This window comes from Marmota monax, unplaced genomic scaffold (assembly GCF_021218885.2).
Source record: "Marmota monax isolate L192 unplaced genomic scaffold, Marmota_monax_Labrador192_F-V1.1 WCK01_AAM20220418_F8-fsc00012, whole genome shotgun sequence".
NCBI lineage: Eukaryota > Metazoa > Chordata > Mammalia > Rodentia > Sciuridae > Marmota > Marmota monax.
In genome coordinates, this window is record NW_026695227.1 from 34,526,553 (window position 1) to 34,545,520 (window position 18,968).

At 47.6% G+C, this 18,968-nt stretch overlaps 1 protein-coding gene across 5 annotated transcripts in view; it reads left to right on the plus strand.

Moving 5' to 3' along the window:
* Hoxc4 (homeobox C4) overlaps window positions 1–13,296 on the plus strand; it is a 60,630-nt gene extending 47,334 nt beyond the window's left edge. For 3 of the 5 annotated variants that reach the window (XM_046435629.2, XM_046435628.2, XM_046435630.2), the window contains exons 2-5: window positions 10,251–10,354; window positions 10,442–10,567; window positions 10,714–11,647; window positions 12,143–13,296. In XM_046435629.2, coding sequence (XP_046291585.1) covers window positions 11,209–11,647; window positions 12,143–12,498 — 795 coding nt within the window. In that variant the 5' untranslated portion in view covers window positions 10,251–10,354; window positions 10,442–10,567; window positions 10,714–11,208 and the 3' untranslated portion in view covers window positions 12,499–13,296. Of the gene's footprint in view, window positions 1–10,250; window positions 10,355–10,441; window positions 10,568–10,683; window positions 11,648–12,142 lie in introns of all 5 variants that reach the window. The other 2 variants (XM_046435632.2, XM_046435633.2) reach the window with 2 other exon arrangements.
* The last annotated feature ends 5,672 nt before the right edge of the window (window positions 13,297–18,968 follow it).

The window sequence follows — 18,968 nt, forward strand, 5'->3', positions numbered from 1 at the left end:
TCCCCTCCCCACTTTATTGGGTTCTTATAACTCCTAGTGGATTGTCCTGATAAAAATCTCCCTGGCTACTTTGATGGGACCCCAGGAGCCCAAGGAATCACAAGACAGAGTCTGAGTCTAGGAATTGTGGTGATAGAGATCTCTTTGTCCTTGATCCCAACAGAACCCTGAGATTCATCTCCCTCTTCCATTCCTAAGGCTCAGTGAGTGGAAAGAGGGTGTGTGTATGTGTGTGTGTGTACTGTGTGGGGTCTAGTACAGTTGAACTAGGTTATTAAGTTATCCAGAACTTTGTTCAGCTCTGATGACCATTTCTTAGAAGGTATGATGAGAGACAGCATAGAAGGCTCTGGGTATGCTAGAGAGCTGGTAAGGGAAGAAGGCTACCTCTCTAGTTCTACCATGATTCTTAGCCATTCTCTACCATTTTACTATGGTTTTTCTTTTCTAGGAAAAATTAGTCTAGGTAAAATTTGTGAGCTTATTTTCCTGAGATCTTTTCTTATTGCATCATAGGTCTCAAAGAGGTAAAGCAGACTGGTTCTGCCCTCCAGAGATCCTTACTTCTCTCATTCTCTGTCCCTAAACACCAGAATAGCTGAACATGTAGAAGCTAGTGTATGTATGAAAGTATGGTTTGATAGAGGTGAAAAGCCTGAGCTGGACACAGTAAACCAGCCTTCAACCAACTGCCCAACCCTCTCCTACTCTATTCTGCTTATCAGCCCAGTCTGAAAACATTTGTCCTGCCCTCCCCATCTCCAGCCCCTTAGCTCTGAACAAGTGCTGAGTTTTCTTCTTTCTCCCTCCTCCCCAAGCTGGTAGCAGCTAGGATTTTGGTGACCCTCAGTGTCCCATTGGCCCAGACTGAGTTGTAGGGCCATGGGGGCCTAGAAAGCTAGACCCTTATGTAATTGACCCTTTGTGGTGTTTCAGGCTCAACTCCAAACCCCTCAGGGCTGTTTCTTTGCTCCAACATTGGAGAAAAATCTTTTCTAGAAAAAAAAAAAAAACAACAACAAACTTCTTTAAAACAGTCAAACTTTCTGGCTGAAAAGTTTGTGTGTGTGTGTGTGTGAGAGTGTGTGTGTGTTTTAAAGGGAATAAAGGTCAGGTCCCTCATTTCAGATTGTGTCTCCCCCTCCTCCCTTGGGTGGAGAATAGGGGCGTGGGCCAAGGTTTTATTGAGGGTGATTTTCCTGTTGGGAGTAGAGATGGGGTCATAAACACCTAGAGGAGGCTGTTTTGATCTGGTGACTTCTCAGGAAGTAGCATCTTAGTTTTTGCTTTGTAAATCACTTTCCCCAAGTTGGCTAACTAGATTGGATTGCAAGTCCCCAAGCCCACCTGAGGCTCCTCCTTGTTTCCCTTCCCTAGTAAACCAGAGTGGGAAAAAAAAATGTTCATAGTCCTCCAAATCCTCTGCTTCCAATAAGAACAGGGCCAGCTGGTGATCCCCTCCTCCAGTGTTCCAGATGTAGAAATTGTGCAACCTTGGTTCTTCTTTTGCCAGTACAGATCTCTGTCCCTCAAACTTTAATCACAAAGGAACTAAGTTTGAAGGCAAAAGACTTCAGAGCCTATCTGCAAATACCATGACTCCTATGGGCTAACTCTTTTGGGGCTGCTGTCTCCCTGTAACCTCTTTTCCTAGCCTTAAAGCAGCTTCTTGACAAGTAGGGATCTTGGGTGTGGAAGAGAAAGAACTCCTGGGAACTATGAAAGAGATAAGAATAAGGAATATAGAGACCTCATCCATTATTGTAGGAATGGAGGAAACTATTTGAAGTCTGTGACTGTGTTTCATGTAATTAAGAGGGGTGTGTGTGTGTGTGTGTGTGTGTGTGTGTGTGTAAGCCCACAGTCTTCTCACATATCTCTCTACCAAGCTGTCTCCATACAAAATATATATTACCCAGATGGCTCTATTTTGTAATTATAATGAGCCTTCCCCTACCAAAGATATCCCAACCTCCACAAGTCCCTACCCATTCTCATCCATGGGCTAGGGAACTAAAGGAAAAAGAATTGAATAATCCTGCTCTTAAGTGTGGTCTACATCAGATCAGGACCCTTTGTGTGTTGGGGGGTATGGGCAGGCATCAGGGCTCATATCTATTGCCAGTAAAATGCTCCTATATGCAGGAAACCATAAATTTTATGAGTTCCTAGGTCCCCTTAGTACTTGAGAAGGCTCCATTTTCTCTGAACCACTCCCCAGAGAAGTATGGGCTGGGACACCCTAAACCCACAAACACCAGGGAATCCTCCCAATTCCTAGTACGCCAGCAAATACATGTGTCTCTGTAGAGATCTGAGCACTCCTATAATTGTATATATGAAAATGCACTTATAGATTGTTCTATGTCTGTATCAGGATGTATGCTTCACATCCCTTTCTGCTCCACATTTAAATGCAGACCTACTCATCTTTAGATGCATACATCCATAGTGAACATAGTCCTCTGTTGGATTCCTCTTTGAACATTACCACTCTTCCTATAAATGTTGGTTTATATGATAGGATGTATTGGTATAGCTCTCTCTAAACATCTAAATGAATATTTGGTGGTTTTTTCTAAGTTGGAAAGAACTATGTATGTGTTGTTCAATCTTTATTTTGAAATTTTATCTAGACTTATTCAAGGGTCCTAGCCCATAAAATAGCTATATATTGAAGCTACATATTTGGAGAACTTTATAGTTATTGCAGTTTTTCTGCAAACTTAAAATGTTTGAATATATGTTTAGAGATAGTTCCATAATGCACATATCTGGGTGTAGGTGTAGATCTCTCTCTAGAAGAACTTACACTTACTGCATTTCAGTCTCTGTCTCTCTTGATCTATAAAGATGTCAGGTGAGTGGGGGTGGGGAATGAATATATTTTGGATGTTTTGCCTATTAAAACAAGTGATTCCATCACTATCATTAAGGCTAACTCCAATTCTAGTTCAACTGTTATCTGCCCCCCTGAAACCCACTCTAGAGATAACTGCCTCTCTCCAGGCTGTCTCTGTAGTTGGAGGTCCCAAGCCATGTTCCCCAGCTTGCAGAACCTGCAAAGGCAGCCACTAAAGAGAAGGGGCAAAGAGGAAAGTGGAGAGCCCTCCAGTGCAGTTCCTAATGGGTCCCAGGGTGAGGGGCATATAGATCTCCTTCCCTCACCCCGCCACCCTAACAGGGGTTTTTGAAATTTGGAGGAAAGGGTAAGTCCCACCTATTTTTGTAGGGTACCCAAATGATGGCAGGGTCATTGTACAAACCATAGGTGCCCCCTCTCCAGTTGTTCTTGGTGTCTCAAGCCCAATTAAGCCGGCCCCCAGCAGTCGTGCTCTTATCGGTGGGGATTGATGCCTTGGTGGCTCCTGTATATCATTTCCAAGATTTTTTCTGTCCAACTCCTCGGCTCCTTTGGCTTCTGCGGCTTTGACTAATGATTGCTACAGATGCCAACGTCTCCAGAATCCTAATAGCCAGGCAGGCGGACTCTTATTTACCCAGCAACATTGATGTGGGGGAAGGGATTGGGGGGCAGGAATTTGGGTGTTGTAAGTCAGGGGATTGGGAAAAGGTTGCGGCCAACTTGAGCCTCATTGAACTTCTGCAGTGAGAAAAACATTCCAAACACTCCCCCTCTCCCCTAGGGGAGAATAAATATATATTTATATGTATATAAATAATGTATAAAAACATATATACATGCACATATATATCACATACATACACACATACATTAAAGACTGCTACTGGCAGCTCATTGTTACCTCATGAGAAAGGATCAAAGAATGAACAGGACATGGTAAAATAAGCAGAGAAGTGTTTATTAGTTGTACATAAATGAAACAGTAAGAGGGAAAGAAGCAGTTTGGTAGGGGCAAAGAGTTTCTCCTGGATGAGAGAAAGGGAAAGAGGTCAGCTTCAGGGGGAGAAAGGGCTCTTGTTCTATATTCTTGTCTTCCCCTTCCTCTCCCTACCCTAAATCTACTCTTCTCTACATCCCCCTTTCTCCTTCCTTGCCTCACCTTCAGTCCCCTCGGTGGAGAGGGCTGAACCGCTTGTTCCTGTACCTCTGGAGGCTGCTGTCCTGTGCCCGATGGGGCAGCCAGGGTGAGGGGGCCTCTCTCTGGGGCCATGAAGTGGAAATCAAATCCAGCCGCGCAGTGCCGGTTAAGGACCGCGGCCAGGATCGCCAGCTCTGCGGTCCCACTGGTGCTTAGTAACCTGAAGTTGTGGCCGAATTTGCTTCTCTTGGCGTTTATCACCCGCCAGGGTGAAGCCCAGGTGTTTAGGGAAAGGAACCCGAGTTCCTTTAGGGATTGGAGTCAGGCGTTCTTGCTTCTGTAGATCTTAACGCAGACTATATGGTACACATTTTATTCGAGTGACGACAAAAATGCAGACAGCCCAGCTCTGAGGCCAGGCACGAAATGATAACCCAAACCGGGAGCATTATTTTTTTTTTTTTCTATCAGAACATAATGGAGCACAAAATAATTCAGAAAGGCGAATGGGTAAGACTACAGTTATCAGAGTAGCGCGCCGTGGGGCGGCTGCAGACCTGGCCGCGCCTAACAACGTGGCCAGGCCACTTCGTGGAGGGGAGGGCTGCAGGGCGAGGCCGCCGCGAGGACCCCGACCCAGGCCGCACCGTGCGAGCCCGCCGCTCGCCCCAGGGGCGGGCAGTCTCTGAATTACACCCGGTCTGGAGGACTTGGAAATACAAAAAAAAGGGAGCCCAAAGATTTAAATAGTCGGAGGCAGAGGCGTCCTGAAGCGGCCCAACCGAAAATCAATCACGTAATTAAAATAGGGAGGGGGCAAGGCCCGAGGCTGGGGTCCTGGGTTCCCGGTGCAGGCGGCCAAAGTGCGGGCCGAGGCGAGCGAGCGGCGTGGGGATGTCTGCCGCCCAGCTGGAGCGCGCTGATCGGCTGCGGGGAAGTTTGTAGCAGATCGCTATTGATTCCTGCTTGACTGGGAAGAGCAGAGACTGTGCCCTCTCCCAAGCAGATCCTCAAGTCGCGGATAGCTTCTTCTCCGGCTTCCCCATTCTCACGGGCTTGAGATGCACAGTTGCAGTTGAAGGCTGCTCCCCAGATCCCACTGGTGCCACGAATTTGCCGAGGCAAGTTTGTCTGAAAACCCAGATTGGCACCAAGATGCTGCCTCTGGGTTTGAGGGGACAGGGGACAGAGGGAGGTAGCACCCTAGTTTCAGGCACTTAAATTTTCTTTGACCTTGATCCCACCATCCCGGGATTCAAGGTGTTTCTTTGGATTAACTCTGATGTATGGGCCAGATTTGGAGGCCGGTGTGAGGCCAGAGGGAGGCCAGTGGGCTAAAGGGGAAATTTCGGGATAAGGAAACTGGACCCCTTTGGGAAGGGAAAGAGAAGAACAGTTCCTGGAAGAAGAGAAAATAAAGCACACAGAGAGCTCTGTTTTGTGAAGGAAGATGTTCTTGTTATTATTGAGGTTAATAATGGTGATGATCTGCTGTGTCTGGGTCAGAGAGGGAAATCTGCACAGCTCCTTTTCACAGAGGCTTCTCTGGAGGAGCCAAGGGCTCCCCAGCTTGGCTATGGTTCCAGGAATAGAATAAAGATCTTCCCTCCATTCCTCTGCCCTTTCCTCTCCCATTTCTTTAAAATTCTGGGGGGAAAGGGGAGAACCTTATAAAATCTCCATCAACCCAGTCATTTTCTTCTGCTCTTTAGTTCACTAAAATGCACGTCTTAGAGCTTTCTGGGAGCTCCCTCCTTGTGAAGGAGCAGAGTTTGACAAGCTGTTACCCGTCCAGGTCCCCATACATTTTCTGACTCTAACCCAGGAGGGAACCTAGGATTACCTTCTGTGGTACATGAAATTCTCCCTTTATCCTTAGCTTTTTCCAGCATCTGCCTTTTTTGGTCCTAGGTGCCTGCCCTAGTAGGGCAGGTCAGCAGCCAAGAATAGAGTAGGACACCTTAAGATATCCTCATCAAACTCTAAAAGTGTTTCCAGTTTCCTTTCCATTCCACAATCCTGGGAGCATTGGGCCAGGGAGTACTCGGTAAACTAAGGCCAGACTAATTTTTAGATCTTTTCAAGCAACATTTAGGCTCCTTTAAAAGTCCTTCTCCTAACAAAGAAGTTCAGGTTTCAAACCTCCAGCAGAACAAGCTTTCTGCATCCACACTTCAGAATTTTTAACAACAAAAACAATATTTAGAGTAAGAAGTAAAGTTTGCATCCAAGAGAGAAAGAGGCAACCCAAATCAAGTTTTAAAGGGATTATAATCCAGCAGCCTTGGATGAGAGTGTGTGTGTGTGGGGTCAATGAAGCTGGGATGAGCAAAGAAGGGGGTGGGGAACCCAACCACTAACTAACAATTTCTCCAGCATAAAAATGAAACATCAAATTCGTTAGCCCAGGGCCTTCATTTTTCCCCTTCCACATTATAACTAGTTATTGAACTCGCTGGAAGATCTAAAGGCCATTTGCGAAGAGACAAATTTCAATGGAGTTTCCCCATCAATAACCCCATGGCAGTGACCTATTGGAACAAGTCAAACACCCGAGGTGAAATGCAGGTCACTCTGTCTAACCAATATTAAAATGCGGCCACTTTTTAAAAAGCCACTTTAAACGAGATTTGAGGAAAATTGAATTTCAAGGAAGGCATGGCAAGGCGGGGGAAATCCATGGGAGGACCTTGCCTATGGTCTCAGAACAAACAAGAGAAATTCATCTTTAATATTTTAAAGGGGGGCAAATTAACATTCCATGATTGCTTTTTTTTTTTTTTTTTTTTTTGAGGCTATAAATGATTCCAGGAGGAAAAAAAAGGTTGAGTATTTTCTCGTGACACGTCCGGGTTATTAAAATCATTTTAGACCAATTCATTACTTTTACTGACAAGAGATTTAAGAAAAAATCAATTAAGTATTTGCATATTCTTTTGCATATATTAGCCTGGCCTGCTAGCATTAGAAAGGGACAAAAACACACATATATCCACATATATCCACGTACTTGCGCGTACACACACACACACAAAAGAAAAATGGTATGAGAGTCTTGTTCCAATTTGGGGTTTTCAAGTTTTGGCGGGGGAAGGGTTAGAAAGATCTAAATGAAATGAATTAATTGCCTGATTGCATATCATCTAAAAGTCTATTTATTTGAGGAAAAGGAAAAAGACATGATGCAATTTTTAATTCCTAAAACATCAACAATCACAATGTAAAACAAAACACATACATGTAAAAATAAACTGCACTTTTGAGATTGGGAAAGGAATGACCCTCGATTTCCTTCTCTTTGCTCTCCAAATTCTCCATTGCTTCTCTCATTTATTTTTCTCCCTTGGAAGATCCAGGGAACGTGAGAGGTGAGATTTTAATGCAGCACAGAATCTGTGGAGCCGCTGAGGTCTCTCAGCCAGCAGCTTGTTACTGGGGAGGGGAGGAATATGGGTTATCCAACGGTCAGTATGGTAATCCAGGCACAATAAGGCCTCACACACAATGGACACATATTTTTCTTCAGTGGTGTCAGAAGGGAAGCGCTTTGTACTGAAACATGTTTCCTAAAGAGAAACCAGATCGAGATTTAAAAAGGAGATGGGGTTAGGGGCGGCGTGCAGAGAGCATTTGGATTCTGGCAAAAGGTAGTCAGAAAAACATTAAAAAATAGAACATAAAATTGGGGCAGAGCGAGGTGAAGGGCAGAGCAGAGATGGAGGTGGAGGTCCTTGTGCTGGCAAGGCAAGAGGCAGGAGGGGAAGCACAAAAGAAGGCAGGACCAGATAGAAGGTTCATCACAGGCAGAGCTGCATTAGTACCCCTTTCCCATCCCATTTTAGCCATTGCTAAGTGCAGGAGCCCTCCAAAAGGATTTTATTTCCATACTTGTAATAATAATTCCAGGTAAAAATATTTGTATGTGTATGTTTGGTGAGGTATTTTATTTATGTGATAGGTGACTTCCTTACTATTAAGCTGCAGGAGCCTAAAGAGAGTTGGGGGTTGGTGGGTTGGTTTTGTAATGATGTAGATAAGTGTGGGCACATTTGGGGCTATCTCCTGGCTTTTACTTTCTGGATATTCGGGTTGCATTGGCTGTGCAAACCTGGATTGAGAACTCAATGTATTTATGGCTGCATAAAGGACATTTAATATTTTAATAAGAATTAATAGTGTGTATGCATATATATATTGTTAACCTTAATACCAAAGATAGACTTGACATTCAATGGGAAGCATTTGAACCCTCTGTGTCTACCTACTCATATTTGCCCAAGAGGTCTCCTCAACCCTCCTACAAGAGCTCAAAAACCTGGGAGGAGCAGCATAGCAGGATAAGTTCAGGAGGTTGAAGAAAAGAGGGTTAAAATGGGGAGCAGGACTGGTAGAAGGTGGATGTGAAGGATAGAAGGAGGGGAACCAGGCAGAGAGCTCACTTCTTCAGGTGAGAAAGAGAATTTTCTCAGCTAGGATGATCTGGGAACCAGGTGCAGGCCTAGAAGGGAGATTGGGGGTGGGATGGAAGTATTTCTCTCCCTTCACCAACCCTTCCCCCACCCTACTAGAGCTCTCTGGAGCTTTGAACCTTCCCATGGGGGCAGTCTGAGGCTACTGTTCAAACTTTTGTAGTTCCAGATTCAAAACTAGTTTTCCTTTGCCCTCTTCCAGCAACCAGTAATTAATGCCCACCCCACAACAATTACAAGACAGAAAACCCTCACACAGTTCCCAACCACCAACAACCAAGTAACTGCTTCTCCCTCACTCACAACTTCAAGTTCCACTTCCAACCATCACACTCACAGGGTCCTGCACCATGTGGGCAGGAGTTCTTCATCAACTTCAGAAGTTTGGGAATCTCCTGTAAGAGAAGGCATACCTCCAGGGAATTCCTGTTCCCTTACTTAGCTGGTGACAGTGGGGGCAGGACCCTGTCCTCCTGGGGAGTGATGGTATGCAGGGACCTCCCCAAGCACCAGCCCCCACAGGACCAAGAACTGGTCGGGGTGGACCTGGGCTGGGATGGGAGTCTAATCATTGGAGCAGGACAGGCGGCTAGGGTCCCAGGCTAGAACTGGCCCCTTTGAGCATTACCTGTGGCCCATCTTCCCTCTCATTCCAGCCCTCAAGGTGAGCCCTAATTTGTAAGTGGGGACCCTCTCACACATCCCAAAGCTGGTGAGAAAAGGTTGGGAATCTCCTACCTTCATTCTCCCTCACAAGGGCTTTATTTTTTTTCCCTTTCGCCTCCTCATTCCCTTAATTGCAGATGTTCTAATTAAACCTTCAAATAGTTGTTATGCCGTTTTAAAAGGTACTTATTCAAGTGTCAACCAGGCTGGGCTGGGAGGAGGCAGCGTAGGGCTGCGAATTAAAGGTAGATTGACTAATCACGGCGGCGATCATAATAATAAAATCAGAGGGAAAAAATCACATTACGACTTTTCGTGGAAAGGAGGGAGCAGGCAGCCAGCGGCCGCCAGCCCTGCGCCGCCGCCGACACAAAGAGTGCGGGCGATTCCGCGAGACTGATTTATGACGTTTTACAGCCCTATAAAAGCTGTAGCGACGAGGCAAGCGCTCCTACCACCGCTGGCAGATTTAGTCTAATAAATAAAACATAAACAGTTAACTTTATGTGTCACTTTTATTGTTATCAAGTAAAATATAGCCGAGCCCCGGCAAGCTATGATTTTAAACTATAATTGTTATCAAGTACAACAAGGGGACCCGGCTCCCTCCCTGGGCTTTCCCTTCTGCAACCGCCCCCCCCCCACTCTGAGTTATGGATGATCAGTTAATTAGAATTGGTGGTATGATGTGGCCACCCTCGCTGAGGGAGGGGGGCTGGGAAAGCAGCCTTTCCCTGCCCCTCCCTCCTCTATGGTCCTGCCACCCCCCACATTATGGTATTCCTGTGGGTGGGTGGCAGAGGGAGAGTAAGGCTGGGAATGAGCTGGAGAACCCCCAAGACCTGCCCTACCTCCCCAGCTTGGTGACCCCATCCCTCCTTTTTGGAAGGCAGCCTAGAGCTGGCCCTTGGGAAATATGTGTTTACATGTAAACACACGTGTTACATGGATACAGTCCCTGGCCGGAAGCAAGCAGGCTCTACACAGATAGGCCTCCCTTTTAGCTAGGTCTTCTGTCTGTGGGGATGGGGAAGGAAGACTTCCCAGGACCCTGACTGGGCACCATCATGGGACACTGACCTCTTCCTCAAAAAGCTCTTCTCTTTGCCAGAGCTCCTTAGGGGCCAGTCTGGAGGTACTTGTCAGAAAACAGAAGGCCCAGCAGCGTGGAGAGTGGAAACAGGAGCCAGCAGTAGAAGAGATCCTTTGCTCTAGGTCTGGGACAGGGAGGGTCAGTGGGTAGTAGGGGAGGGCAAGGCTTCTGAACTCTGCTTTTGCCAACCACTTCCTGTCTCTCTTCAGCGGGGGGCTCAACCCCAAGACCTCCAGAAATGACGTCAGAATCATTTGCATCCTGGCTGCCTCTACCTGCCTGGTCCAGCTGGGGACCCTGCCTCGCCGTCCCCGTCCCCGTGGCCAGAGGGTTGGGTGAGTGTGTAGGGGGGAGGGTGGCTGGACTTTGGGATCCTTGGATCCGTGGCACCCCAGGCTCTCCAGCCTCCTCGGCTTAGCCTGGGCCCCTCCCCATCCAACCTCCACTCCAGTCCTCATTCAACTTCCTCTTCCTGCGAAAGAGGGGCGCTGCCTGGTGACCTACACAGATTGAAACACGATCGCCATGAATGGAGACCTCTGGAAAAGCACTGGAGCAGAGGCCCACTGGGCCAACTGGAGGCCGGAGAGAAGACCCTGGGCGGGGGCTGAAGCACAGCCTTCCGGCAGCCCCCAAATGCCCAGGCTTTGGAGAGGAGCTGGAAGCTTCCCAACCCCTTTTGCAGGGGTCAGTTGTATGTCTGGCGGGGCGTGCGCTAGGGGGGGCACCCCAGCCCCTACCAGCTATCACCCCATCACCCCCCCACACAAGCAGCAGCACCACCACACACACAAAAAATTGGATACATTTTGAATAAAGCGATTCGGTTCCTTATCCGGGGACTGGGTTGCTCCGTGTGATTGGCCGGCGGAGTCACATGGTGAAAGTAACTTTACAGGGTCGCTAGCTAGTAGGAGGGCTTTATGGAGCAGAAAAACGACAAAGCGAGAAAAATTATTTTCCACTCCAGAAATTAATGATCATGAGCTCGTATTTGATGGACTCTAACTACATCGATCCGAAATTTCCTCCATGCGAAGAATATTCGCAAAATAGCTACATCCCTGAACACAGTCCGGAATATTACGGCCGGACCAGGGAATCGGGATTCCAGCATCACCACCAGGAGCTGTACCCACCACCGCCTCCGCGCCCTAGCTACCCTGAGCGCCAGTATAGCTGCACCAGTCTCCAGGGGCCGGGCAATTCGCGAGGCCACGGGCCGGCCCAGGCGGGCCACCATCACCCCGAGAAATCGCAGCCGCTCTGCGAGCCGGCGCCTCTCTCAGGCGCCTCCGCCTCCCCGTCCCCAGCCCCGCCAGCCTGCAGCCAGCCAGCCCCCGACCATCCCTCCAGCGCCGCCAGCAAGCAACCCATAGTCTACCCATGGATGAAAAAAATTCACGTTAGCACGGGTAGGCAACTTTGCTTTTTGCTCCCCCCTCCCTTCCCTCTTTCCCGGCGCTCCCCACCCTCCCTGGCCCCCTCCGGCCCCCGTCCTCCTTTCTCTCCTTCCCCCTCTCTCTCCAGGAGCGACTCTGGGTTAGCACAATTGAACTGGATTTACGAGCGAGAATGGGTAATTACATCCCCCATAAATTTTATGGCTTAGCTACTCTGGGCAGTCCGAGCCATGTGCTACGATCTGTTATGTATGTGTGAAAACTATGCTCGCTTTCTAAGGGAGCATAAATAATTCAGTGTCGTTACAATGAGGATTCCCCTCTTATTACACTACAAAGTCTCTAGCTTCCTTCAACTTCTTTATAACCCATTTAGCTTGATGACTTTATTTCCACCACTCCCTCCTCCTGTTCCTCAAAGCTGAGGATGGGGTGAGGGTGGGGGGCGGCGAGCCTCACTTGCCTCTGAACCCCACTATTTGCTTTTCCCCTCCCCCGCCCCCTCAGTGAACCCCAATTATAACGGAGGGGAGCCCAAGCGCTCGAGGACAGCCTACACCCGGCAGCAAGTCCTGGAATTAGAGAAAGAGTTTCATTACAACCGCTACCTGACCCGAAGGAGAAGGATCGAGATCGCCCACTCGCTGTGCCTCTCTGAGAGGCAGATCAAAATCTGGTTCCAAAACCGTCGCATGAAATGGAAGAAGGACCACCGACTCCCCAACACCAAAGTCAGGTCAGCGCCCCCGGCCGGCGCTGCGCCCAGCACCCTCTCCGCAGCCACCCCGGGCACTTCTGAAGACCACTCCCAGAGCGCCACGCCGCCGGAGCAGCAACGGGCAGAGGACATTACCAGGTTATAAAACATAACTCACACCCCTGCCCCCACCCCATGCCCCCATCCTCCCCTCACACACAAATTGACTCTTATTTATAGAATTTAATATATATATATATTTTGGTTCTTTTCTTTCTCCCACCTCCTCCCTTGTCAATTCAAACAGACAAAACAGATAAACAAACAAGCCCCCTGCCCTTCTCTCCCTTCCACTGTTTAGGACCCTTTTAAGCATGTGGTGTTGTCTTAGCATGGTACCTGCTGGGGTTTTTTTTAAAGGTCATTTGGGGGGTTATTTATTTTTTAAGAAAAAAAGCTGCAAAAATATATATTGCAAGGTGCGATGGTCTGGTTTGGGTGAATTTCAGGGGAAATGAGGGAAAGAAAAAAGGAAAGGGAGATTTTTAAGCCAATTCTCATCCTTCTTCTCCTCCTCCTTCCCCCCTCTTTCCTTAGGCCTTTTGCATTGAAAATGCACCAGGGGAGGTTAGTGAGGGGGAAGTCATTTTAAGGAGAACAAAGCTATGAAGTTCTTTTGTATTATTGTGGGGGGGTGGGAGGAGGGGGGAGGACAGCAGACAAAGCTAAATGCATCTGGAGAGCCTCTCAGAGCTGTTCAGTTTGAGGAGCCAAAAGAAAATCAAAATGAACTTTCAGTTCAAAGAGGCAGTCTATAGGTAGAATCTCCCCCCACCCCCATCGTGGTTATTGTGTTTTTGGACTGAATTTACTTGATTATTGTAAAACTTGCAATAAAGAATTTTAGTGTTGATGTGAAATGCCCCATGATCAATAATAAACCAGTGGATGTGAATTAGTTTTACGTCAATGTCTGTTGGTTTCTTTTTATCCCCCTCCTACTGGCCTGGTAACATCCCACCTTTTCTATAGTTGCTTAAGTTTACTCTAAGCAAACACACAAACCTTAACTCTCAACTCCAGTTTCCAATGTCCTTAGAAGAATCAGTTTGGGGTTGGGGGTAAGGGATATGGGAGATTGTGACTGATTTCTCCTGTCCCTTCTTTTTGAATCTTCAGAGAAGCCAAACTTGGGTGTGCTTAAGTGGAGCTGGGGTGTGTGGGGGGGGGGCCGGGCGTGGGGGGAGGTCCACTTTTCTATAGTTAGGCACAATCTCTTCATTTTGTCTATTCCTCTGCCTCTTCTCCATTCTGTCTTCCGTCAAGTAGGCCTGCCTAATCTACAGACTAGAAGGGAAGTTAAGGGGAGTGGGAAAGAGAAAACTTTTCATCCTTTAGGAATCTTTTTGGGGGTGGAGATTGAGAAAGATGTCCCCTCCACATTAGCAATTCTCCTTAAAAGAGGAAAGGTTTTTGAGCTAGTGATTCTGAAGTAGCAAAGTAACCTGTCAGGATGGTTTCTCTGTTTGTTTAGACTTGGGGAAAAGGGTGAAGTGGAGGCCAAAGGCCTGGAAGGCCCCCTTGCCTGGGTACACCTCAAAGGCTGATGGCTGGAGATAATGAAGGACTTTTATGTTTTCCCCTAACTTTTATCGTGGACCTGCCAGGTGTTAAGAGACTCAAAGAGAGGCAAGTACCACCCCCTCTTCCTACAACCTCCCAGGTTCTGGCAGAGTTTGGATTTAGCCTGGTAGCCTGATAAGGCTCTCTGAATGTAAAATAAAATAAAATGGTTTCTTTGGGGCTAAGGGAGAGGGAGGAAGCAGCTTAGATTACCTGAAAAACTAATTCAAGCTCCCAGATAAATTCTGTCCCAGAGTCCAGGCCCTAAACCAGGCCTACTCAAGTTTTTACTTGTTTGTTGGGAGAAAGTGGAGGCCAGGCAGTTGGCAAACTTCTTAGGCAATGTATCCAAAATTTCAGGATAGAGGGCAATCAGAAGTAGAAGAGAGGCTGAGAGACACTTTGGGGTATATAGGGATACCCCTTTCCTCTATCCCAAATTCTGGATCAAAAGGCAACAGTGAGACCAAGTTGTGAAAATCTGTTTTGTGTGCACTAAATTTATTTCCTCTTGAACCACTTGCTGGCTGGCAATTGGAATAGACTGTGTGTATACAAGCGTATCTGTGTGTTGGGGGCGAATTGCTTAGTCCTTTAGGTCTACTTTCTCCTCCCTCCATGGTACCCTGGAGACAGCAAAACATGCTGCCTACAGTGTGAGGAAGCAGGGCCAACAATTATCTGGAGTTATTTTATGTAATCAAGTGAACTGGGGGCCTGATCTGACTGTAGCCCCTATCATCTTAAGGCAATTGCCTTTGGACAGGAAAAGCAGTGGTATTGGGGCCTGGGGGGGGGGGCATGTAACAATGCTTGGGGAAAAAAAGAAGGATGTTCTGAGGTCAGGATGTCTTTTTAAGTCTGTAATGAAGCTGAAATGAAAAGGAGGTGGGGTGATAACTTCAGATCCACAGTACTTTCCTAAATTTGCCATTTGAAGAAATGAGAACAAGTAGGGGGAAATCATTACATTTTATTTCTTAAGTTTCTCCCAGAACTTACTAAAGGAACACTCTTCAACTCAGGAAAAGCAGCTTAAAAGGATTAGGGTGTTTATTTTATTTCCCCTTCTGTACAGGCATGGCTTTTCCCCAACCTCTTGTCACACACACAAAGTTACCCTCTGTCTCTTTTGGTCCGAAGAGGGGAAACATTAGAAATCCATAAATCTTGACAAATGAAACAAAAATTTTTTTACAGTTGAATTTTTGAAGATTTCTGTATCTGGTCTTCCCTCCAGTAAGATCCATTTTCTCGTCTTTCCCAAAAGTTCTCCTTTGCTTTGGACCTCATTACCCATACCAGGTTTCAGGCTGCCCAGGCATAGGTGGGTGGGGGATGTGAACCTAGGCTGGAGCCCCAAGTTCTAGCAGTCTTGGTCCCCATACTTTGCCTGCCCAATGCTGCTATATTCTCACTGGGAGGCTGAGGGCCAGTCTTTTATTGAAGTTGAGTGGAGCAGTGGGGAAAGGCTTGGGGGAGGACACAGCCCAGGTTCACGGGGAGGACACAGCATTTTCTTTCCCATTGCCTTTATATTCTGGAGCGCCTCTGACCTCTCCCCCACCCCCATCTTCAACCCTCCCAGGCCAGCCCTTGCTCAGCCCTGGGTCTCCAGATAGGATGCCACTGCTTTTGTAGAACTGGGGATTTCTTGCCCAGAGTCATGGGAGAGGCAAGGCGCATGAATGCCTGCTAGCGCAGCATTGTATCTCTCTCTTCAATGGCCAAGTAAAAAGAAGGGGTGAATCTGCGGCTACACCAATCTTCCAAGGTCCTTCTCTCCAAGCATCAGGAGATCCCCACAGACCCCAAATCCCCTTGACATGTAAGTAGTTAGCACTGGATCTGCTCTGGGCTGAGGAGCACAAAAGTTCAAACTCCGTCCCTTGATTTTTGTCTTAACTTCCAGTGTTAGGGAGGGAAGGCGGGAAATCCGAATGTGAATGGAAAAGTTCTTCTTGGGGAAAAATTGGGTTTCTGTGCTGAGTTCATGTATCTGGAGGTGGAGAAATTTGGTTCAAAAAGGAACAAGACGGAGCCCCCCCCCAAAAGTGAGACTTAGGGGGAAAGGACTGGGCACTTTTTTTCTCTGAGGGCTTCTTACTGCTGTTTGTATTAAGTTTGCTACAAAGTTTTCTCTGCAATCCACGTGTCAGCTTTCTTCCTGGGTGGACTTGGAAGATTGAAATCCAGAGACATTTTCATACTCTGTGTCAGTGTGTGTGTGTATGTGTGTGTGTGTGTGTGTGTGTGTGTGTGTTAGGGAGAGAGAGAGAGAGAACATGAATGTGGGGGAATGTGTAATACTTAAGTGGTTTGCCGGAGCTTGGAGTCAGGGTGCATTCTGCTAGGTTTCTCTGCTTTCCTGGGATTCAGGGAGAGTGCCTGGGAAAGAGGCCCTTGAGATTGAGGGTACCAGGACAAGGAGGATCAGTGTGCTGGGGCTGTTCCATGCTCCCCACCCCCACCCCTGCCCCCGCAGCAGCTTTTTTTCCCAGTCCTGAGGGAGCATGGTGTTGTATTCACAAAGCCTATTCTCCAGGTTCTCCAGTTTTTATCTAATACCCCACCTTTGGAGAGCTAATTAGAATGCTCCCCTTCCCAGAGAGTCTTCTATGATTGGAAAAAAGAAATGGAGGATCCCAACTCCAGCGGCCACCAGAGCAGAGGGAATATTTATTACCTTTCTGGATGTCATTACCTAAGAATACAATTTTATGAACTTCCTAATCTGTTGGCTTGATTTATCTGGATGGGCAGAAGCCCAAAATAAACATTTGGGGAATTTGGTGTGTGTGTGGGGGGGAATCTGCCTCTGACCAATCTTTCTAATAGAACTGACCACTCTTCTAGGCAGCCTGTTTTTTCTGCACCCAGCATTGCTAGCCCCATTTTAATTTTTCTCCTGCAGCATGTAGCTGCTCTGAGTATCCGAATTTTAGCTGCTCCTAGAGAAAAATGGTAGGATGCACTGTTTGAATCAGAGATTTGCGGGGCTCCCTCAGACACCTTAAAACCTGCAGCTCAGGAAGCTCCATTCCCTTTTGGACCTGGGAAGCAGACAGAAACTGAAGCCGGTCTGGAGGTTTGTTGCCTGCCCTCCAAGTCCAGGAGCCCCTTCTCAGATCTGGCTTTCCCTCCACTCCTAGGAGATTCTCTTCTCTCTGGTGTCAGCTCTTAGCTTCTTCGAAACACTGGCGGATCCAGCGGAACCCAGATGAAAGCAAGCAGGGATAAGGGCCTCTGCATCTCCCTCTTCCTGCTTCTCGCTCCTGCCAGCCCCAGTTGAATCAGAAGGAAGGAAGACAAGGCTGGAGGTCTCCGAGTGTGTTTGAGGGTGAATAGGGTTATAGAGTCTAATAAAGGAAAAGAGATTATTTTAAATCTCCAGTCCCCATCAACAATTGCTAGATTCTTTAATAAGCAGAGTCCTCCTGGGTCTACTCTGACTGTCCTGGGGGTATGGGTCAAGCCTACGGAAATGTCATCTCTACTCACTCCTCACTTTGGAACTCCCTCTCTTCCCAGCAATAGAAATTGGAAGAGGGAAGTATATTTGAATTTAGGGGGGCGGGGCAGAAACCGTGAAACCCAGTATGTCGCAGGCACTGTCAAACAGCTAAACCCAACCCTGGGTTCCCGCTCCCTTCTTGCTCCCCTCTTCTGGTTTCCTGGGAAGTCGTAGGGAGACAATGGAGTAAAATCCGATGGTTTTCGGGGGAAGTGGGGGTGTCTCAGCAATTTTTCTTGGAGCAGCAGGGGTCTCAAGGATGGAGAAATTGGGCCAGCCAGGGCAAAGGCGAGCTTCCAGAGGCGGCGGCCCAGCTCCTCCTCCGGGTTCCACGTCGCGCGCGTTTGCCCAGGTCGCGGTGCCGCCTTCGGCCAGGTCACGACCCAGGGCTCAGGCTGCAGACAATAGGGCGCGAGGAGGGGGACGCGGGCTGCGTGGCCGGCTGGGTGGGTTTGGTGAACGGTGAACTCTGCTCGGCCTGGAGTGTCCTACCCTTTAGAACCCAACATACCCTTTCTTTCCCCTATTTCACTTTACAGTTTTTTTCTGGAATCTCGAGTGGACTTTCAATGGCTGCTTCACCCTACCACTACCACCACCAAATGAAATTTAATTTTCCTCAGAAATGAAAGGATACTTTTCTCCCAGTTACATGAGCAGGAAATGGAACGTTCCTTCTCAAGACTTTTGTGAGGTTGGTGAAGGGAGATCTAGCTATCAGTAGGAATGCTTCGAGCCAGCTCTCAGGACCGGCTAGAAAAAAATCTCAGTCCATCAAATCAACAATCCCCTTCATCAGAGGAATTCCGGGCCAATGTCCACTTCCTGCCCCAACCATAGAAAGAATTGCCTTCTTCTGTCCCCTGGCCTTTGTCCAATCCCAGACTAGGATTGGAACTTTATAAAAAGGAAATATGTTCTTAAATCAGATGGGCAGGAATAGGACTGAGCTATCCATGGGTAGGGGTTGGGGTCCCGGCGTTTGTAAGCCACTTGGAAGATGTCCTCTAAGCCTTTCTGTTCTTGTGGGGGTGATGCCTCACACCCTGATGACAGCCTGTCTCTCACTTGTGACTCTCCTCCTTTGGGCGGCATTCTGTCTGTACCTTTGTATGTGCGGAGTCTTTCCACTCAGCTGGAACAGATTTTGGAAAAGAAGGTCACAGAAAGGAACTTGAGTTCTAACGGAAGGTACAAAAAGGCAGCTAGTTAGGAAAAGTTAAAAAAAAAATGGGGAAGTATGGAATATTCCCAGTGTAGCCTTGTTTTGCACTGACCTGAATTTCCCCCACTTCCCACCTCACCCCTATCCCATCTGACCTGGCTCAGGTATTATGGGGGGTGTGGGCTTCCCAGCTGGAAACTCCCCTCATGGATTCAGTTTCTCCCAGGATTTCAAACCATTTGAAATATGACTGCCTCCAGTCCTGTCTGTCTTCTTGGGTGTTTCAGGGTCTCTGCTTAGCATTTCTACTCCCTTCTGTGCTCCACGTTTCCCC